Source organism: Mustela putorius, unplaced genomic scaffold, assembly GCF_011764305.1.
Source record: "Mustela putorius furo isolate JIRA1106 unplaced genomic scaffold, ASM1176430v1.1 tig00003942_pilon_pilon_pilon, whole genome shotgun sequence".
NCBI lineage: Eukaryota > Metazoa > Chordata > Mammalia > Carnivora > Mustelidae > Mustela > Mustela putorius.
Window position 1 is genome coordinate 20958361 of NW_025422087.1, and position 22928 is coordinate 20981288.

General features: G+C 43.7%; 1 protein-coding gene across 7 annotated transcripts in view; it reads left to right on the forward strand.

Annotated features, from left to right (window-relative positions):
- Positions 1-394: 394 nt before the first annotated feature.
- Positions 395-22928, forward strand: part of SOAT1 (sterol O-acyltransferase 1) — a 74655-nt gene continuing 52121 nt past the window's right edge. For 2 of the 7 annotated variants that reach the window (XM_045069558.1, XM_045069561.1), the window contains exons 1-2: positions 603-768; positions 15649-15774. In XM_045069558.1, the coding sequence (XP_044925493.1) occupies positions 15657-15774 (118 nt within the window). In that variant the 5' untranslated portion in view covers positions 603-768; positions 15649-15656. Of the gene's footprint in view, positions 495-584; positions 769-15648; positions 15775-22928 lie in introns of those variants that run through there. The other 5 variants (XM_045069560.1, XM_045069563.1, XM_045069559.1 and 2 more) reach the window with 5 other exon arrangements.

A 22928-nucleotide genomic window follows, 5' to 3' on the forward strand; every position in this document is an offset into this window, starting at 1 on the left:
GGAAGCAGGCTCCCTGCCCAGCAGAGAGCCCGACGTGGGGCTCCATTCCAGGACCTTGAGATCATGACCTGAGCAGAAGGCAGAGGCTTAACCCACTGAGCCACCGAGGCGCCCCTCCTTTTTAATTTCTTAATTGTTGCAATAAATTTCACTGTTTCCTTATCTAGTTCGCCTGTGAAGGCCACAGTCAAGTATAGTTTACGAAGCAGTAAAGCATCCCATGATGAACGCTGCTGGCTAAATGCTTCAGTTTTGTTCCTAGAGGGTTAGCTCCAAAGTCAAAGATCCCGGGTTCTAGGGGCGGCTTCTCTGAGTCTCTGGAAGAGGCACCAGACCCGCCGGTCTGGAGCTATCGCGCCGGGTGCCGTTTCGGACGTTCTCTCAGCCTCCTCTCTGCCGCACATCGGGTCGCTGGAGCAAAACGAAAGCAAGCTGCTGCCACGGGTGTCACAACCCGATCGCGCGTAGCTCCCGAGTCCGGGAGCCGAGGCCAGGTGGGCTCTCCCCTCCCGGGTACCCGGGAGCCCGGGAAGGGGCGGGGCGGCCGTGGGCGGTGGGCGGAGCCTGGCGGCGACCTGGGCCGCCAATAAAATCGCGAGCCGGAGCGGGCCGTGCGCTTGACGCTGCGTAGCGGGTTGCGGACTTGCGGGCGGAGGGGCCGGGGAGCGGGTGAGTTCCCGTCAGGGCATCTTTCTGCCGGCCGCGCGGTGCCGGCTTCCCTGCTTTGCGGTTCCCGACGAGGTCTCCGCTGTCGGGCTCCGGCCCCAGGTAATGCTCTTGAGGATCCGCGCCTCACTTCCCGCCCGGGTCCCCCCCGCCTCAGCCGCAGAGGAAGGGGGAAGAAGTGGCGGCTTGCACCTCCGGCCCGGCGGGCCTGGCCTCGCTCTGGGCCAAAGGGTGGGGGAGGCGGCCCGGAGCCGCGGGCAGGGGAGGCTCCGTGAGTCCTGGGGAGCTTGGGGGCTGGGGTGGGCGGGAAAGTTACGGTGGGGGCGCCCTTTAAATCTTGGAGGTTTGTTACGTGCCCCCCAGATCCCGTGGCATCTGTCAAGCTGGGAGTAAAGTTACGAATTAGAAGACATTCTGTTGAAAAAGCGAAACCAAAAATGTGCCCAGGAAGCCTAGAATTGATTTGGAGGAAAAGTGTGTCAGGGGGCAGGTGGCGCCTCAAGACCTTGAAGGCTGGCTGGGCACCAAAGTAACCATGCTCATATTTTTAAATATTAAAGTGCAATTTTCTGTCACTGTTAAATGTTAATAGCCATTTAGTTTCTCTGATAGGTATATTTAGAAGTTATTTGTAACCGAGAAACAACTGTAAACGCTGTTTTTCTTATTTATATGTAGATAAAGTTCACTGGTCACTTTCTAAGTCGTAGTTGAAACTACTTTTTTCAGAGTACCTTCCTTTGGCACAGAATTCATCTTGAAGCGGTCCCCCGCCCCCCTTGATGTGGGTAGTATCAATGAATGACTTGTTGGGGACGTTTGTGTGCTCTCTAGGCAGGAGAATGGCTTTTGGAAGGAGCTCTGGTATATTCAAGACTAATTACTTAAAAACGCATGTGTATCTATGTCTCACATGCTTAGAACTCTTTATTTATTTATTTATTAAAGATTTTATTTATTTATTTGACAGAGATCACAAGTAGGCAGAGAGGCAGGCAGAGAGGAAGGGAAGCAGGCTCCCTGCTGAGCAGAGAGCAGAGAGCCCAATGTGGGACTCGATCGCAGGACCCTGAGATCATGACCTGAGAGGAAGGCAGCGGCTTAACCCACTGAGCCACCCAGGCGCCCCTGCTTAGAACTCTTAAAACACTTGACGTTCTCCTAGAATAAAGACCAAAATACTGCTGCCACTCTTCTCCATTTTATTTTGGGCCACTTTCCTTCTGGTTCTCTAGACTCAAGCCACATTGGTTTTATTTTTGTTCTAAGAAGTCCTCTAAACCATCTCCTGGTCTTTTGGGGTCTCCTCCACCTCTGATGTGCCATTCTTTTTTTTTTTTTTTTTTAAGATTTTATTTATTTATTTGTCAGAGAGCGAGCGAGCGAGAGAGGGAGAGCACAAGCAGGCAGAGCGGCAGGCAGAGGCCCAGAGAGAAGCAGGTTCCCCACTGAGCAAGGAGCCGGATGTGGGGCTTGATCTGATGACCCTGGGATCTTGACCTGACCCGAAGGCAGCAGCTTAACCAACTGAGCCACCCTGGCGGCCCTGCCATTCTCTTTTTCACTCAAATCCAACCCATTCCTCAAGTTATCACTTGGGGAAACCCAGCCTTCTCTCTTTTAAGCCCACCTGGTAATCTGTTTTCTTTAGCAGCTGGTAATCATCAGTTGTAATGCTTGTTCTCTTTGTTTAGCATGTACCTTTCAGGAAGGCTGGGCTAGTGTATCTATTTGTGTCTTAATTACCAGAGTCTGGTCAAGCACCTGACACAAGGAAAGAATGAATGAGTTGGAGAACAGAGGAAAGAACTTGTTTGAATGGAAAATGTTAATAAGGGAGTTAACAAGGAAGGAGTGCCCCTTCCTTTGGGGAAGGAAATGAAAAAAGTTTTTAACAAAAGGCAGTTAATGACTTTTTTTTTTTAATTTGTCACTTAGAGTAAATAATTATATTGCCCATACAGATGTGAATGAGATCTTGGGTTCTTTAGCTAAGTGACTTAATCATTTAGAGATGTTTAAGTGTTATAGGGTTGTACTTGGGTTAAGTCTTTGTTGGGAAGGGAAGGAGGAAGCTTTATTTTTGGAATTGTAAATATATCTGCAATTGTTCTCTTTTCCTTCACTGACGGTGGAAGTGACACAGTGAAGTTGGTCCCTGAGAGTTGGTTACTCTTTGTTTTATATAGGTTCTTTTGAAAGTTTTTTTTTTTTTTAAGGCTTTTAAAAATTTATTTGACAGAGAGGGCACGTGCACAAAGCAGTGGGGTGGGGAACGGCAGGCAGAGGGAGCAGCAGGCTCCCTGCTGGGAGCTCCCTCTTGGGACTGGATCCCCAACATTCTGGGATCATGACCTGAGATGAAGGCAGATGTTTATGGACTGAGCCACCCAGGCATCCCTGAAACCTTTCTTGCTTGCTTATTTATCTATTTTTATTTGGGACAGAGAATGAGAGAGAGAGCACAAAAGTAGGGGAGGTCAGAAAGAGAGGCAGACTCCCTGCTGAGCAACTTCCTTCAACTCAAGCATTGTGACCTGAAGGCAGTTTAACCAGCCGAGCCACCCAGGCACCCCTGAAAGCTTTTTTAACAGGTACACTGCATGCAGGCCAAAGTTGACATTCAGTTGACAAATCAGTTTTGTGTTGCTTCTTCTTTTTTTTTTTAAAGGATTTTATTTATTGGGGCGCCTGTGTGGCTCAGGGATTTAAGTCTCTGCCTTGGCTCAGGTCATGATCTCAGGGTCCCACATTGGGCGCTCTGCCTAGTGGGGAGCCTGCTTCCTCCTCCCTCTCTTGCCTGCCTTTCTTCCTATTTGTGGTCTCTCTTTGTCAAATAAATAGATAATCTTTAAAAAAATCTATGCAAAAGAAAATGATTCTATTTATTAGAGGGAGAGAGGCTTGCAAAAGCAGGGGGAGGGGCAGAGAGGGAGAAGCAGGCTCCCCCATGAGCAGGGAGCCTGATTCCAATGCTGGCATGATCCCGGTCGCCGGAGGCAGACACTTGACGAATGGACTGAGCCACCCGGGTGCCCCCTATGTTGGCTTCTTAATGTCACACTGAACATGACAGAACCATTGCATAGATTGGAATCTTTGTTTGTTGTATTTTAAAATAGCTCTCTGATCAGATTTATGTCCCCTTGAGTGAAAATGTTTCCATTGCCACTTACTGGCTGTGTGACTTTGGACAGGCTTTATAGTGTTTCTGAATCTTTAGTGTCTTTTAAAATGCAAATGTTAAATGTGATCCGTTGTGCACCTGCCCTTTTCCCCAGTACTGTAAATGTTACTGGATTAGTAAACATGAGTTCCTGCTTCCTTTATTGCTAGACCTTCTGAGAGACTGGTCTTATGATCACTGTTTCTACTTCCTCAACTCATTTTGCAACCCAGTCCAATATATTTCTTTGTCCTTCTTCCTGAAACAGATTGTACAAGTAAAGTAAATTGTAGCTATTAATGTCCCCAAATTGTGAAATATTTTAGGTCCCACCTCCTGTTTTAGTTCCCTCCTTCCTTTTTATTATTATTTTTTTTTTGGTCTAACTTGAATTTTCCATGATACTGATCAGATTAGTTCTTGAATCTTTTAACTGGATTTATGACATTGCTTGCTCATAGTTTTACTCTAATCTCTCCTAGGCTTTGGGTTTTCACCGTTGTTTAAGTGCCTTGTAATATTGGGAAAATTACTTAACCTCTAGTATGGGAAGATAGTATCTACTGCATAGGTTGTTGTGAGAATTGAATGAGCCATAGTATTTACTAGGGAAATGTTAGCTTTATTATTTCCTAGATATTTCTTGATTTATGGTCTCCCCCTAGGAGATTTCCTTCCTGTGCCTTGGCCTTAGCTGACACTTATGAGTCCAAATCTTTGTCTTTAGTCCAGACTTGTACATTCACCTGTCTGCTTTTTCATCATCACTTGGCTGACCCACAGACAATCAGACTGAACTTAACTACTCCCTTTTCCATCTGTAGTTACTTAGCTTGATGGCACACCCATAACCTTTGTAAGCTAAGGTTTCTAACAAATGCCTTTGGATATAGCCACCTGGATATCCTAGACACCAGCCTAATGCTTGTAAATTTATCTCCTTTATCTCTAATTTGTTCGTGAAGTCATTTGTTCATTTAATAATCACATGCCATTTGAGCCCTATTTCAGGTCCTTTTGTGTGTGTGTGCTAATTGTTCTTGCCATTCTCTCATTCTTCACATTCTTGCCTCAATTATCTTACTGAAAGATAAATATCAAGTCACCCTCTTGTTTATTTTTTCTATATTTTATAAAAGTTTTTTTTAAGGGGGCGCCTGGGTGGCTCAGTGGGTTAAGCGTCTGCGTTCAGCTCAGATTGTGATCTTGGGGTCCTGGGATCTAGTCCCGCATGGAGCCCTCTGCTCAGCAGGGAGCCTGTTTCCTCCTTTCTCTCTCTCTGCCTTGCCTCTTTGCCTACTTGGGATCTCTCTGTCTGTCAAATAAATAAATAAATTCTTAAAAAAAAAAATTTTTTTTTTTTACGTAATCTCAGCACCCAACATGGAGCTCGAGCTCACAACCCCAAGATGAAGAGTATGATCAAGATCAAGGACTGAAAAAAAAAAAATCAAGGACTGAACCTGCTAGGTTCCCCTGTCCTTTTGTTTTTTAAACTCTGCAGCTCCCTGTTTGTGTGAAGTTGCAAATGTCTTCTAATCAGTTCTGAGCGTCCTTGATCTTTTGTCATGCCCTTCCGTGTATCCTGTGGAATACCGTATTCCTTCTCTTCCATTAAGATTTAACCTAGATTTTACTTTATTTAGGAGACTTTTCTAGGCACCAGTCTTGTAATTCCTTAATACCCTGTACATCTCAGGTATAGCTCTGTAATACCACTAGGTATTATAATTATGTTTTTGTCTTTTACCCACTAGAATTTCACTCTTTGAGGGCAAAGGCTGTTATATAGTCATTTTTGTATCCCAGGGCTTGTTACTGTAGTAGACCTCCATAAAATATTTTAAATAGTGAATCCGTCACCAAGGTCTGTACTTAGGTTTTTCATAAAGTGCTCTCTCCATCCCATCCTGATTTGATACCTAGAAACTTCATTTCTTCTTTGAACTCTGGCTAGAATATCACCTCTTCGATGAGGACTTGTTGGAATTCCCTAAATGGTTTGTTATACTGTATGTGTGTGAGTGCGCGTGCGCACCTGCGCAACCAGTGTGATGGGGGTACACCTCTCTGTTACACAACACATTTATCTGATGTCATTGTAGAAGGAGGTGCTTAATCTACATGAATTTTCACATACTTGACATGTGCCTTTGAAGTGTCAGAACTTAAAAGAAATTTTTTCAGTTCAAATTACAAAGTTTTTTTCCTGCCTTCTAAGTTCATTTTATTCATTTTAAAGAGTTTATTTATTTGGCAGAAGAGAAACACAGTGAGAGAGGGAACACAAGCAGGGAGAGAGGGAGAGGGAGAAGCAGGCTTCCTGCTGAGCAGGGAGCTGGATGCCGGGCTGATTGGGATCATGACCTGAGCTGAAGGCAGACCCTTAACCCCCTGAGCCACCCAGGCACCCCCCCTGCCTTCAAAGTTTAAACCAGCATAGACTTTTTAAGGTGCCAGGGTCATTTTTGAGCATGAACTTTCAAGGTCTAATTTGATACGCTGATGTTTTTTGGGCCTTATAAGAAACATAACCCTTCTGGTCCTTCATTGAAAGACTTACTCTTGCTCTCTCTCTTCAATGTTTATTTCTCCTTTTAAAGTTTATTGTTTTCCTTGGATGCCTGCGTGGTTCTGGTTAAGCGGCCACCTTCTGCTTAGGTCTTAATCCCTGGGGTCCTGGGATAGAGTTCCACATTGGGCTCCCTGCCCAGCTGGGTGCCTGCTTCTCCTTCTGCCTGCCGCTTCCCCTGCTTGTGTGCTCCCTCTGTCTTTCTCTCTCTGACAAATAAATAAATAAAAACTTTTTTTTTTTTTAAGATTTTTATTTATTTATTTGACAGAGATCACAAGTAGGCAGAGAGGCAGGCAGAGAGAGAGGAGGAAGCAGGCTCCCTGCTTGAGCAGAGAGCCCGATGTAGGGCTCGATCCCAGGACTCTGAGATCATGACCTGAGCTGAAGGCAGAGGCTTTAAACCCACTGAGCCACCCAGGTGCCCCTACATAAAGGTCTTAATGAGAGAGTAGAGCAAATAGTTAAGTACTCACTTAAGGGAACTCACTAACAATTCTTAATGTTTTTTTAATTATTTGAATCATTTCAGGAGAACAGTCTCTCAAGTTTGAGAGAATTTTCCAATGGAGTAAAGGGCATAGCATTTGTCAGCAAATTGTTGTTCAGAGTCTCTTAGGCAATCTAAGTTTAGAGTTGGGTCCTGAATAGAAGATATCGATGAGAAGTCTGAAACTCTATAGAGCAGAGCACCTGTGTGTGTATGTATAAAAAAATGGAAATCGGGGCGCCTGGGTGGCTCAGTGGGTTAAATCCTCTGCCTTCAGCTCAGGTCATGATCCCAGGGTCCTGGGATCTAGCCCCGCATCGGGCTCTCTGCTCAGCAGGGAGCTTGCTTCCTTCTCTCTCTCTCTGCCTGCCTCTCTGACTACTTGTGATCTCTCTGTCAAATAAATAAAATTAAAAAAAAAAGAAAGGAAATCCCAGGCTAGGCAAATGTCCTCATAAACTGTTTTATATTTATCTTTTAGCCTTAATAGGTAAAGTTAGGAATAAAAGTGAGTATCATTTCAACTCTCATGTCCTTCATGGACATGTGAAGGACCTTTGTTTCATTCCTTTAACATTCGTGAAAATGCTTGGTAACACTTTATCCACTTAATAAAGGTGTATTAAGTACAGAGTGTTCGGGCATGGTTCTAGATACTTGGAGAAAATAATGAACAAGACAGAATTGTACTTTTCATGGGGATTCTAGTCTGTGGGGTTGGTAGATAATAAAGGTGATAATGTGCTGGCAGTAAGGGTTCTGAAGAAAAATAAAGTAAGGGATAAGAGAGTAAGAAGGTGCAAGAGTGTTTAGTCAGGGTAGAGAGGGGAGTCCCTGAGGAGGGGGTGTTAGAACAGAGAACTTGGATGAGGTGAAGTTCGAGAAAGGCTTGAGAGTATCTGGGGGACATATTCCAGACAGAGGAAATAGCAAAGACCTGTGAGTAGGAATGAGTTGGCTTGTCCAAAACACAGCAGAAGGCCAAAGTAATTAAAGCAGAACAAGTGAGAATAGTTGTGGGAAGTGGTGGTGTTGGGGAGGGCCTGGGAGGTGAGTGGCAGATGATGGAAGAGTTACTAGACCGTGGTGAGCACTTAGAACAAAATCTACTCTTTGGGGCACCTGGGTGGCTCAGTGGGCTAAGCCTCTGCTTTTGGCTCAGGTCATGATCCCAGGGCCCTGGGATGGAGGTCTGCGGCCTGCATTGGGCTCTCTGCTCAGAAGTGAGCCTGCTTCCCCCTCTCTCTGCCTGCCTCTCTGCCTCCTTGTGATCTCTTTCTCTGTGAAATGAATAAATAAAATCTTAAAAAAAAAAAAAATCCACCCTTTGGAGGTTTTTTTTTTTTTTTTTAAAAGATTTTATTTATTAATTTGACAGAGAGAAATCACAAGTAGACGGAGAGGCAGCCAGAGAGAGAGAGAGAGAGGGAAGCAGGCTCTCCGCTGAGCAGAGAGCCCGATGCGGGACTCGATCTCAGGACTCTGAGATCATGACCTGAGCCGAAGGCAGCGGCTTAACCCACTGAGCCACCCAGGTGCCCCCCTTTGGAGGGTTTTGATCGGGGGGTAACTTGCTCTAACTTACCTTAGAAGGATTAGTCTGGGTGCTGTGTTAAAAGTAGAGCAGAAGGGAGAAAATGAAGACAGACCAGTTAGGAGGCTACTACTATGAGACGGGACCACACTTAGACTCAGGAAAAGTGGTGGATGTAGTGAGAAGGCGTCACATTTGGGGATTTATTTTGAAGGTAGAGTAAAATGGACTTGCTTTTGGATTGGATAAGGGAAGTAAAAATTAAGGATGACTCCTGGGTTTTTAAAAAATCTGGGCAGAATTGACTGCTCGTCCCATTAACTGAGATGGAGAAGACTGCGAGAATGGACTTGGAGGGAACAACAGTGGTTCAGTTGCTGGGAATCAGAATTATGGTCATGGTAAATTGTTGGTTAACAGTAAGTTCTAGGGGAAGGTATAATTGGGACATAAGAAGAGTATGTTGGGGACAGAAGTCAAGGAGCTGGGAGGCCAGGGTATTGGATGGATCTTTGTACGTGGGTGTTGAAGTTAAAGAAGTGTAGAGAAATTAGTGGTAGGGAGAGAGACAGGGGGACTGAGTGAGGTTCAGAGATGTACCCTCATAATCTTATGAGTCACATGATCTGATGATCTGAGGACTTGCTCAAAATTGAGGTGAGCTTTTTTTTTTTTTTTTTTAAAGATTTATTTCTTTACTAGAGAGAGAGAGAGAGAGAGAGCGCGTGCGCAAGCACAAGAGAGAGCGCAAGCATGAGAGCCTGGGCTGGAGGGGCAGAGAGAAGGAGAGAGAACCCCAAGTAGATTTTGCTTTGAGCAGAGAGCCTGATGCAGGGCTCGATTTCACAAGCCTGAGATCATGACTTAAGCTTAAACCGAGAGTCAGACGCCTAACCAACTATGCCACTCAGGTGCCCCAAGGTGAACCATTTTAAGTAATTTGTCCTTCCTAACATCTGTATGTATGACAATAATAAAATTTAGTATTTTCTTGGAAGCCACATGGTGTTTGAGCTGCATTTGAGAAGGTGTATAAATATGGCCCTTTATTTACCCTCATCTAGTACATCATAAAAGCAAACTGTAGAATTTGACAGATGGTATGGTTTAATGGTTTAATGTTTGACCACCACTTAGCATACAGGAGGTAGATACGTAGGTATCAGTTTACTTGGTTAGTTTTGCAAACTTGGTTGTTAGTAATGATGACACTTCAGGGTATATTGTCTCTTTTGTTACAGCTTCCTGCAGTAGTATTTATCTTCATGTTTTAGATGAGGAAACAGACTCACGAGAGGCTGGCAGATTTACCAAGGACACTGTGGTATGACAGAGCAGGGGTGTAAACTACCTTCTAGTGTTTGGATACCAAATCCGGTGCCTTTGGAATTCTCACTTCCTTCAAAGTAGAGGATATTGAAGCTATAGAAGTTAGTATTGACTTAAAAATAACTAGATTTAAACTCTGGTGGTGTAATTGTACAGACTCAGTACCTCAATAATAGCTTTTGAAAGAAGGCTTCGTTCTCTAGACTGTTTGCTCCTCTCATCACCAAGAATTTGATTCATTATTCCATAGGATACCCAGGCTTAAATTTTGGGGGGAGGCTGTTAAATACCATTTAGTTGTCAAACTTGTTTCATTCAGTGTTTTTTTTTTTTTTTTTGTTTGTTTTTGTTTTTAATACTTACTTTAGGTAGAAGGAGAGGCAGACTCCCTGCTGAACAGGGTAGGGGGGCTATTAAACACCATTTAGTTGTCAAACTTGTTTCATTAAGTTTTTGTGGGTTTTTTTTTTTTTAAAGATTATTTTATTTTATTTGACAGATGGAGATCACAAGTAGGCAGAAAGGCAGGCAGAGAGAGAGGAAGGGAAGCAGGCTCCCTACGGAGCAGAGAGCCCGATGGGCTCTATCCCGGGACCCTAGGATAGCGACCTGAGCCGAAGGCAGAGGCTTTAACCCACTGAGCCACCCAGGTGCCCCCCCCCCTTTTTTAAATACTTAATTTATTTGAGGGAAAGGAAGAGCAGACTCCCTGCTGAACAGGGAGTCCTGATAGGGGACTCGATCCCAGAACCTGGGATCATGACCTGAACCAAAGGCAGACACTCCATGGACTGAGCAACCCAGGTGCCTCTTTCTTAAGTATTTTTTTTCACCTTTTTTTAAAGATTGTATTTATTTATTTATTTGACAGACAGAGATCACAGGTAGGCAGAGAGGCAGGCAGAGAGAGAGGGGAGGAAGCAGGCTCCCTGCAGAGGAGAGAGCCTGACGTAGGGCTCGATCCCAGGACCCCGGGATCATGACCTGAGCCGAAGGCAGAGGCTTTAACCCACTGAGCCACCCAGGCGCCCCTTTTCACCTTTTTTTAAAGTAGGCTCCACAACTTGAATGAAACCTGAGGCAGGGCCTGAATTCACAACCCTGAGATTAAGACCTGAGCTGAGACCAAGAGCTGGATGCTCAACCGACAGAGCCACCCAGGTGCCCCGTTTATTAATGCTTTTAATCAACAAGGGATAATCAACATGATATAGTATCAGCCAAAAGCAAAGTAACATTGTTTTAGTCACCTGGTAGAACTTAACTTCATGTGATAAAAAGTGTAATTATCTCAGTTGCTAAAATATTTTAAGTTTTTGCATAGCCTTAAAAGTCTAGGGACCTCTTCTCACCCCCGATTAAGAACAATTCTCTTAGGTCTTGATGAGTAGGATGCAGGGAGCTCTTCATAGTAAAGATGATGCTCGTTGTCATCCTCCCAGCATCCGTTTTCCTCCTGATCCTCTGTGAGGAGCACGGTATCCTGTTGGAATAACTAGTCACTCTGTACTCCTGCATGCCTGTCACGCTCCAGGTGCTCCCTTTCTATTTGAGGGTTAGGGTTAGGTTATTGTCCCTGTCTTGGAGAAGCTGATGCTTCGTGTAAGAGGCAGATGGTGTCGCTGAGTGTCGTGGTGTGATAGGATACAGAGTGCAGTGGGACCGCAGAGGAGGGGGTGATGTGAGAGATGGTGCTCAAAGAAACCTTAGCACAGGAGGTCATGCAAGGTCACCTGGTCATCACAGGCCAGGCTCTGGAATTCCTGGGGTCTGGTTTTGGATCTCAGTTCTGCCTTTGGAGAATTAGATGATTTGGGCAAGTTAAGTTCCTCTAAACCGCATTAGCCTCCTGTAAAATGAGGCTAGTACCTGCCTCTTAAGGTTGGAAAAATAAAGGACTTGGCAGTACAGCATCTGGTAGGTACATAATAGCTGCTCATAAAATCAAAACTCTGTTGTTACTGTGTTCCTGTTGCTGCTGCTGTGACCCTCACTTTGATGGGTGGGTAGGGCTCATTAAATCAAAGCTCTGTTGTTACTATTGCTGCTGCTGTGACCCTCACTTTGATGGGTGGGTAGGGTTAGAGGAATAAAGAGCAGAGGACAAACAGCTTTCTAGAGATAGGAAAGAGTATATGGAAAGACATGATGACCAAAGATAGTATTTGGGGAATAAAATAACAAACATATCTGCCTTACAGATTATGTTAAGAATAAAGTACATGTAAAACACATAAACATGGAAAAGTATAGTACCTTTCCTAGATGCCAGGAAAAAAAAAAGTACAGCCCTTTATTTTTAAATTCCACATTACCCCTGTATAATTCCTTCATTTTTAAAACATCTTGGTTCTTTTATTGCATCTTTATATCTCTGTTATTTCTTCCCTGATTTTCTTCTCTACTTCTTGATGTCTGTCTTTGAGGCATCCCCCAGAGTTTAGTTGTCTGTTGTCACTTCTCTTTTCTGTTGGAGAGGTTAGATGCTCTTCGGGCTTCCTCTGTCACTGTTACACAAAGCACTTTTAACTTCATCAGTGGCCCTGACTTCTTTCCTAGGTTCCTTTAAATTGGCTTCTACTGGTCTCCCTAAAATTTCGACCTGATCCATAATTCTGTTTCATTTGTTTGATTTCTGAAAAAACCAGAAGGGAAATGATCTAGATTAGTCAGATGTTTACATTGCTAAGGAATGATGCTTAAGAAAACAATCAGACTCCCCATGTACTACATTTCATACTGGAAAGGATTTTTTTTTTTTAAGATTTTATTTATTTATTTGACAGAGATCACAAGTAGGCAGAGAGACAGGCAGAGGGAAGGAACGGAAGCAGGCTCCCCACCTAGCAGAGAGCCCAAAGCGGGGTTTGATCTTAGGACCCCTAGGAGCTAAAGGCAGAGGCCTCAACCTACTGAGCCACTCAGGTGCCCCTGGAAAAGACATTTTAAAAGTTTAGAAAGGCCATTAATACTAGAATTTAAAGTACGGAGCTTTAAAAATAATGTAGCGAGGACTTCATTATATTTCTTTTTGCCTGAGACTAATGAATATCTAGTAAAATACTGCTTTGGAGTCAGCCTTGTACTGTGTTGATATCAATCTGCCTAAAGTTGGACTGTGGACGTATTTTTCAGTGCTTAGAATGGCTTGCTGTTGCCTAACTAAAAAAACCAAAAACCAAAAAAACCCCTCCTTTGGGGCGCCTGGGTGGCTCAGTGGGTTTAAAGCCTCTGCCTTCGGCTCAGGTCATGGTCCCGGGGTCCTGGGATCTAGCCTCACATCTAGCCTCGCATTGGGCTCTCTGCTCCGTGGGGAGCCTGCTTTCTCCTCTCTCTCTCTGCCTGACTCTCTGCCTACTTGTGATCTCTGCCTATCAAATAAACAAATAAAATCTTTAAACAAAAAACAAAACAAAACCCTCCTTTCTTAGGGCTTTAGAGTTTAACTCTGGCTCTCCTTTCTAGTTTTTCCCTTATCACATTTCTGTTACCAACTTAAAAAAAATTCAGAGAGTGAATGGTGTTTGTGGTTTGGATTCTGACCCAGGTTCAGATCTGGCCCTGTGTGGTCTTGGGCAAGTTACTGTCAAGAGAAGAAAAGCAGCCCTTGGCATCCAGGAGCTGTGCTGGTACTGACAGCTGGCCTCGATGTTGTTGTGAGCTAGCCTGGAACCCATCATCTGGGTCTTGGTGTTCTGGTGTTGAACACAAACAATTTCACTGAATATCAGCATCAGACAAGGCTACTCTCTAACCATGGTGGATCAAGACAAAAACAAGAACATGCCATAATCATGTCTTGACCTAGACAAAACATGAACATTGTCCAACTCACAAAATACACAACATCCCTCACTCCAGGCTATGATGCGAATGATTATTGCTGTTCTACTGGTTACAGCTTTAGCCTTCGTAAAGAGATTTGTTGATCTATCCAGTTGTAGAATTGTTCCCACGTTCTGATAGTACCCAGACAGAGTGAACCCCTGCTGCTTTGGACTCTTACAAAAAAAATCACCCAGCCAGTTCCCAAATCCTAAGAAGTCATTTTTGGTATTCTGGAATTCCTCTTGGTTTCCCTTGGTGCATGTCCTTAATAAATTCAACTTGTTCAGCTATAGGTATGTTCCTGGTGTGTGGGCAGAGGGTCTTGACAGTAACACTTTGAGCCTTACTTGTTTTAATATACAAACTGGGATTAATAAGATCTTTTTTGGCAGAGTTACTGAAGATTAGATTAGAAAATGTAAAGCACCCAGCAGAGTCCTCCAACTTTGAGCTGCTCAACAAAAGCTTGTTTCCTGTCCTCTAGTAAAGTACTCTGATTAGTCATGGTCCCCTGGCAGGGCTTGGAAGGACCTTGTTTTAACCCTTTCTCATCCATGGAGCACTCTGTTCTCATCCTTCAGGACTCAGTTCAGATACCTTTTCCGTGAAACCTTTCCCATCTCTTCATGAGCTCTTGCATCTGAACTTCAGGTATTGTTTTTACCATTGACTTGCCTATTAATTCTACTCTATTTTGTGGCACCTTCTGTTAGCTAATTCTTTTTTTTTTTTTTTTTTTTAAGATTTATTTGTTTATTTGTGGGAGCAGGGAGAGACTCAAGCAGACTCCCTGCTGAGTGTGGAGCCTGAATTGGGGCTCAGCCTCCCAACACAACCGAGAGATGAAACCAAGAGTTGGACACATGACCGGCTGTGCCACCCAGGCACCCCTTCTTTTTTTTTTTTTTTTAAGATTTCATTTATTTATCAGAGAGAGAGAGGGGGAGAGAGCGAGCACAGGCAGACAGAATGACAGGCAGAGGGAGAAGCAGGCTCCCCGCCGAGCAAGGAGCCTGATGTGGGACTCGATCCCAGCACGCTGGGATCATGACCTGAGCCGAAGGCAGCTGCTTAACCAACTGAGCCACCCAGGCGTCCCAACAGGCACCCCTTCTTATCTGAATTTTTCATACTATGCCTGTTCAACTAAATTGTTCTCTAGGGATGAGGGCTTTGTTTAAACAAGGACCTTTGAAACCAGTTGTTTTATAAGGACTCATTTATTTGAATTTGTTACAGTATGTTAGAAAATGCTTAAACATGATTAAAACAAAAGGAAGAGAACACATCATTTGTCACCTCCTGTGAATATGGTGATACTGTGACATTTGCCTAAGCCATGTACTTCAAAGTAAAGTGAAGGGGTACAAAATACACCACCCCAAAATGTGCCGCTTTGGCATATTAATTTTGAGTCAAAGTTAACTTAAGAACATCCTTTGCATGAGGATGCTCTGAGCCTCCCTTGTCTTTCTGAAAATAGGAGGTAAATCTCCCATGTGAAACGTACCCTCCTCGTACCAGGATAGTAGAGGACATCCCTATCACCAGACATAAGGAATTTAGGTTTCCAAATGTTAAACAGCCTTCTTCAGTGATTTACTACCCCAAGTCCAAATCTCTTTGTCTTAGCAGTTAATTCTTCACACATTTATTGTTTCTTTGGAAAGATAGCAGCGTTCCATGTTTTTTTTTTTTAATTAATTAATTAATTTATTAGACAGAGAGATCACAAGTAGGCAGAGAGGCAGGCAGAGAGAGAGAGAGAAGAGGAAGCAGGCTCCCTGTTGAGCAGAGAGCCCGATGTGAGACTCGATCCCAGGACCCTGAGATCATGACCTGAGCCGAAGGCAGCGGCTTAACCCACTGAGCTACCCAGGCGCCTGCGTTCCATGTTTTGATCCACATTTTTATGAGCTCCCCTCCATATGAAATTAAATGTGTTTTTCTCCTATTAATCTGTCTTAGGGTCTCTCTGATTGTCAGACCAGCCCAGCACCCTAGAAAGGAAGAAAGGGAAAGTTTTCCTCTCTTACAAAAGCTTTTTATATTTTCCTTCCTAGACAGTACAATGGTGGGTGAAGAGAAGACGACTCTAAGAAAACGGCTGTCAAAGTCCAGGGAAGATTCTGAGGAAAATGAAGACCAGAGAAGCCCTTCAAGGGGGTCTCTGGAGACAGCTAGTAATGGTGAGGCTTTTAATTTTCTTCCTCTAGCTATTTAACTTTTGTTAACCTTCGTCAGTAAATACTTAGGATGTGAAGTAATTTTTATAGTGAAGATTGCTGAGGACACTGCAGAGGACATGCTTCACTTCTGTTGACTCCGGGACCTTGCTGACAGGGGATGACTGCTTATCTGCTGCTTTGATAACTCCAAGGACCATCGTTTGTGTCATGTCCCGCGCAGCAAAATGGCCTAGACCTGGGTACTCAGAGGAGGTCTCCTCACACATGGCCTTGCTGGGGGCTGTCTGCACAGTGGCCGCCTCACTATGCCTCAGGGCTTAGGGTTGTCCTCCAGCCTCTTGGCAGAGAGCTGGTCCGTGTTTTCCTTCTGTTCAGGAGATCTGAGCATGTGGTAGCCCAGCACTGTCGTGTAGCCAGCATGGCTCTGCCCGGGGTGGTTGAGGACCATCACCTGTGCCACAGCATGGGCAGCCTCCTCGGAGCAGTCGTTCCTGCTGTCTTTGGCCACTTCTTGGACACATGCTTTGTGTCGGAGTCCACATGGTCATCAGGCAGGGCCTCCAGCAGGCCTCACAGGACATCTCCACAGACTTGAGCTTGGGTGGCGACAAGGTGACCACCATCCCAGATTTGGCGCAGCTAGTCTCCACCCATCCCACCGGCATGGTGCCAGTGTTCCCGATCTTGTACATTCCGTGCAGAGCCAGCCTTAGGGGCTTGTTGACTGGGTGGGGGGCAGAGTCCAGAGACTTCTAGCAGAGTCACCTGGTGATGTTTCATTTACCCTCTTGACATTCCAGCCAGGGCACATTGTTGCTGTGCCAGTTTGAGATGGGCACAATGGCCACGGCGACCAGGTTGTAGCCGATCTTCTTAAGGCAGGTGCTCACTTCTAGTGATCTGGAAGCACATGGTGCTGGAGGTAGGCTTGGCAACGTCCCTCTCGTTGATGGCCACCCTGAGCTGCAAGCTGCTTCAGGCCTAGCATGTAGGCCCCAGTGCATGTTCACAGGTCTGCCTTTCTTAGAGATGCCTGCTTCAAACTTGAGCATACTGCCGCCATGATGAGCATGGCACACTTGGCCTTGGATGTCTAGAGATCACGTTCTTTTTTTTTAAAGATTTTTATTTTTATTTATTTGACAATGAGAGAGATCAAAGGTATAGGTAGGCAGAGAGAGGGGGCAGGCAGGCTCCCTGCTGAGCAGAGAGCCCAATGTAGGGCCCAGTCCCAGGACCCTAAAATCATGACCTGGGCCAAAAGTAGAAGCTTAACTCATTGAGCCACCCAGGTGCCCCCATTGATCACATTCTTGATGAATTAGCTGGGGCCTGGAGCATTGGTGGTGATGTCATGGTGGTTAGTCTGTTGACTTCCACAGGGAGGAGTGATAATGCCACGCTTGCTTTCCACCTTCAGCTTGTCCAGCACCTGGGTGTGTTTGAAGGGGCCCTTGCCCATCACTGCTCTCTGCCCTTGAACGTCTCAGTGGTTCCTTTATCAGTGCTCCCCTGCTTGTAGATGAGCTAGATCCCTGGTAGGGGCGGGGAGGGAATTAGAGGATTCCACATGGTTAAGGATAACGATACTGATAGGGTCTTTGCCCATGGGGTTAGGTTGATTAGTGCTCTAAAGAATCAGCAGCAAACTTGATTCAGAGATCAGCAAGAGCTCAGCAACTGTAGGAGAGACTTGTAATATTTTTGAGGTGAGTTAATGAAAGAAGAACAAATTCAGTGTTTTTTAGAGCAGGAATTGCCATCTCTTTAGCTCTCTTTATTATAGGTGGGTATGCTGGCAGTGTGAAGGTACAGAGGTGAAAAATACATTGATAAAGAGAATAGAAAGGGGGCACCGGGGCACCTGGGTGGCTCAGTGAGTTGAGCCACTGCCTTTGGCTCAGGTCATGATCTCGAGTTCCTGGGATTGAGTCTCGCTCTCTGCTCAGCAGGGAGCCTGCTTCCTCCTCTCTCTGTGCCTGCCTCTGCCTACTTGTGATCTCTGTCAAATAAATAAATAAAAACTTAAAAAAAAAAAAAAGAGAATAGAAAGGAACATCTTGATTTAAGTGCTGGTCACAGCCCCATTATGCTGGTGACACTGGAGTGTAAATTGCTGCATGTGTCAGATCAGAGGTGGGCTTTATTGATCTAAGTGGAATTTGCAGTGTGTACTTAGAAGATTTATATACATAAAATTTCTTGTATCTGGTAAGAAAGAAATTAGAAAATAAGCCTTTCTTGTTAATGAATTAAATGAACTTTTTTTGGGTATGTACTATGTTTATTTAAAAAAATACTTTATTTATTTATATGACAAAGAGACAGCGAGAGAGGGAACACAAGCAGGGGGAGTGGGAGAGGGAGAAGGAGAAGCAGGCTTCCCATTAACCAAGGGAGTCTGGTGTAGGGCTGGATCTCGGACCCTGGGATCATGACCTGAGCTGAAGGCAGACACTTAACGACTGAGCCATCTAGGCACCCAGTACTATGTTTTAGACACCATTCATCCTTTTATTTATTCCTTCAACACCTAACTTACCAGTGATTACTGGTGCCCTGCTAGGTGCTGGGTGTAGTGATGTATGTGTGCGTTTGCCCTCGCAAAGTTCAGGTTAAGTGAATGAGAATTCCACCCCCAATTAACGTTAATTATATTACTACAAATAAGTGGTACTAATTACTCCTTGGAGTTGTAATGAGCATAGTAAGCCTAGTTAGCGGGGTACCTAACTTAAGTTAGTACAGGGCTATAAATCTTGGTGTAGGGAGAGATAAGGGAGTTTTATTAGTTCTTCTATCCAATATTGCTTAACACACAAATACAAAGAATACGACACACTGCTTGTTGTTAAGGTCAAGGCTTAATGCTTGAGATTGATAGACCTGTAAGCGCAACTCCAGCTGATGTCCCCTCTTGCGTCAGCCTATTTATTTTTGCAATGACATTTATATAGGTTTGATTTCAAGAAGGATTTGAAATTTGAGCCTTGTTGGGTTAACAAGTAGGGATGGAACTTTCTGAGACAGATTGTCTTTGGCATTGTGAGGCGTCCTACATAGAGAAACATGCTTTGCTTTTCCTACTTAAATCTAATTGTGAATACAGCAGCTGGATCCCACCAGGAATATAAATGTTGCTGCTTATATTTACATTATATTGTTAGGCTCTTCATTAGCTACTTACGAAATATTTGTGTATTTTTAGTTTTAATATGTTAAAAAATGTGAAATTTGTATATAAGGATGAGTCCACATTGAGTAGAAACCTTACTGTCACTTTATAGTATTCATATATCTTTATATGTGAATAAATATAAAGTATCTTTTGTTTATCCAGTGCCTATCAGGTGAAATTATGATTAACTAGCTTTTTTTGTATTTTGTGGTATTTGTTTGAAATACCCCTTCTGAAGATAAAAAATTTATGCCTAAATTGAAAAAATGTTACCATAACCTGATTTTAAAAGTAATACATACTCGGGCGCCTGGGTGGCTCAGTGGGTTAAGCCGCTGCCTTCGGCTCAGGTCATGATCTCAGGGTCCTGGGATCGAGTCCCGCATCGGGCTCTCTGCTCAGCAGGGAGCCTGCTTCCCTCTCTCTCTCTCTGCCTGCCTCTCCATCTACTTGTGATTTCTCTCTGTCAAATAAATAAATAAAATCTTTAAAAAAAAAAAAAAAAGTAATACATACTCATCTAAAAAAAGTGTTGCTATGCCATTCAGTTTATTTACCTTCAGTTAAAGTGTTCAGTTGGTTCAAAGTACGTGGAAGAGGATAAACAAGAAAGCAGAAGTGACTCAAAATTTTTAATGGAAAAATGAGTATGTGTTGTCCAGACATTTCATTTCCATAAATTACTAACATCTTACATAAATAGAATACTTTATTAAAAAATATTTTATTTACTTATTTGCCAGAGAGAGAAAGAGAGCGTGCGAGCACAGGCAGACGGAGTGGTAGGCAGAGGCAGACCGAGAAGCAGGCTCCCCGCCAAGCAAGGAACCCAATGTGGGACTCGATCCCAGGATGCTAGGATCATGACCTGAGCGGAAGGGAGCCACTTAACCAACTGAGCCACCCAGGCGTCCCAAATAGAATACTTTTTAAGTTTTTTAGTAACTGGGATCCCAAGAACCCCATGATAGACATCTTTCCATTGTCAAGTAGTAAATAGATGAGTGGCTATAAAGTATTTGATATGTGTCATACTTGTTTCCCTGATGAATATTTTTTCTGCTATACACAAATGCTAATGAACATATTTACATATTTCTCAGATGCCTAAGGTAGAATTGCAGGTTTAGGTTGTTATTTTAAAATAAGTATTTTGAAATACTGTACTGGGTTGCAGCATTTACCTTACACTCTATTAATCTTTCCTTGTTTTTGGTGTTACTGTGTCCAAATTTTAAAAATCTTACTTTTCCCTTACTACTAATTTTCATGACAGCATAACCAGCTTTTTTTGTTGTTGTTGTTGTTGCTTTTACTCTCTGATTTGCATTTCTTGTAATATGCTGTGTAATGGTTTTTCTAAGAAGTATATAGAAATGATGGCCCTGTATAACTTAAGAGAAAAAGCTAATAACATTTAGAGTCTTATCCAGACCCAGTATTAGCTCTACCATTTACCAGTTCTGTCTTTTTTTACGATTTTTTTTATTTGACAGAGTGAGCACACAAGCAGGGGAGCTGTAGAGAGAGAGGGAGAAGCAGGCTCTTGGCGAAGCAGAGGGAATGCCCTCTTTTTTTTTTTTTTTTAAGATTTATTTTTTTAGGGGCGCCTGTGTGGCTCAGTCGTTAGGTGTCTGCCTTGGGCTCTGGTCATGATCCTGGGGTCATGGGATCAAGCCCCGCATCAGGCTCTTTGCTCTGCTTCTCCCTCTCCCATACCCTCTGCTCGTGTTCCCTCTCTCGCTGTGTTTTTCTCTGCCAAATAAACAAAATCTTAAAAAAAAAAATGTATTCATTTATTTGAGAGAGAGAGCATGTGCACATGAACGGGGGAGGGCAGAGGGGAAGGGGGAGAGACTCTCAAGCAGACATAATGCTGAGCTTGGAGCCCGTCCCATGACTCCAAGATCGTGACCTGAGCTGAAACCAAGAGTTGGCACCTCAGCTGACTAACCCATCCATTCGCCCACCAGTTCTGCCTTTATGCTAAATGTGGAAACAAGATTTGAGTAGAGCTTGGTCTAGGTTCTTTTTTCTTTTTCTCCTCATTTTCATCTCTTCTCTTCTTTCCTACTCCCTCCTCCTTACAGCTCTTTCTCCTCTTCCTTTTTGCTTCTGTCCTAATTTTTTATTGATACAATTCATATACCATAAAATTCAGTAATCTTTTATTCTTTTTTTTAAAAAAAAAAAGATTTTATTTATTTATCAGAGAGAGGGAGAGAGCAAGCACAGGCAGACAGAATGGCAGGCAGAGGCAGAGGGAGAAGCAGGCTCCCCGCCGAGCAAGGAGCCCGATGTGGGATTTCTAATTTTTAAAAATTTTATCTTGATTTGACACAGAGGGAACACAAGTAGGAGGAGAAGCAGGCTCTCCGCTGAGTTGGGAGCCTGACATAGGACTCGATCCCAGGACCCTGGGATCATGACCTGAGCCAAAGGCAGCCACTTAAACAACTGAGCCACCCAGGTGCCCCAAATTCACTAATATTTTAAATGCTTTTTTTTGTTTGTTTATTTGTTTTCTTTTAAAGATTTTATTTATTAGATAGTGCAAGCAGAGACACTGAGAAGCAGACTCCCTGCTGAGTAGGGAGTCCGATGTGGGGCTTGATCCCAGGACCCTGGGATCATGACCTGAACTGAAGGCAAATGCTTAACTGACCAAGCCACCCAGGTGCCCTTCACTAGTATTTTTTTTTTTTAAAGATTTTATTTATTTATTTGACAGAGAGAGACCACAGGTAGCAGAGAAGCAGGTGGGTGCTGGGGGTGGGGAAGCAGGCTCCCCGCTGAGCTGAGAGCCTGACTCGGGGCTCAATCCCAGGACCCTGAGATCATAACCTGAGCAGAAGGCAGAGGCTTAACCCACTGAGCCATCCAGGTGCCCTTTCACTAGTATTTTAAAGGATACAATTCAGTGGTTGCAAATATATTTACACTGTTGCATGGCCATTATCACTGCTTGCTTCTAGAACTTTGGTATCCCCCCAGAGAGGAACTCTGTTCTTGTAATAGTCATTCTCCATTCTCCCTTCTCTCAGCCCTGGCAACTACTAATCAGTTTCCTGTCACTTTGGATTTGCCAGTTGCGGGCATTTCATACAAAAGGAATTCTAGAATATGTGATGTTTTGTGTCTGACTTCTCACTTAGCAAATGTTCTCCATGTTTTAGCTGGTATTAATACTTGATTCTTTCTGAAGGCTGAGCATTATTCCATTGTATGGATAAATCTTTGTTCAGCTGTTTATTAGTTGATGAATATTTGATTATTTGGGTTATTTTAAGTTTTTGGCTATGAGGAATCATATTGCTGTGAATATTCATGTATAAGCTTTGTGTGAACTAATGATTTTACTTGGGTATATACTTAGAAGTGGGTTGTTGAGTTTTACTTGGGTATATACTTAGAAGTGGGTTGTTGAGTTTACATGATGTATTAATGTTTAACTTTTTAAAAATTTTTTTATTTTTTTATTTTTTAAGATTTTATTTAACTTTTTTTTTAAAGTGAAGATACAGGAAATGCTCTTAAGAGTGAGAGAGGGGTTCCTGACAGGACCTTTAGGGTTGGTCTTCTATAGAAAGCTAACCAGGGAACATCTCTGTTCTGTTTTAGCATCTCTGTTGACACCACCATTGAGCAAGGACTAGTGATGACACCTTCAGTGGCCCACCTCCCACCTCCAGTCTGGTTATTCTTTGTTAGTCATAGGTGATTATCATAAAAGACACCCCACTACACACCTGGGGCAGGGTGGTCCCCACAAATTTGGGTTTCCCTACACCTCCACATTTTTGGGATTTCTGTGAGCCTGATCACATAGCTCCTTACCTGTCTCTCCCTACCTAGCCCCCTGTCCCTTACCCAGTCCTCTCCCTGCAGTGGTAACCCTAACTGTCTTTAGGGAATAGGAAAAGGAGTACTTTGGCTGCTTCCTGCTGAAAAGGGATAGTGGGCTGTATGGCAGGTA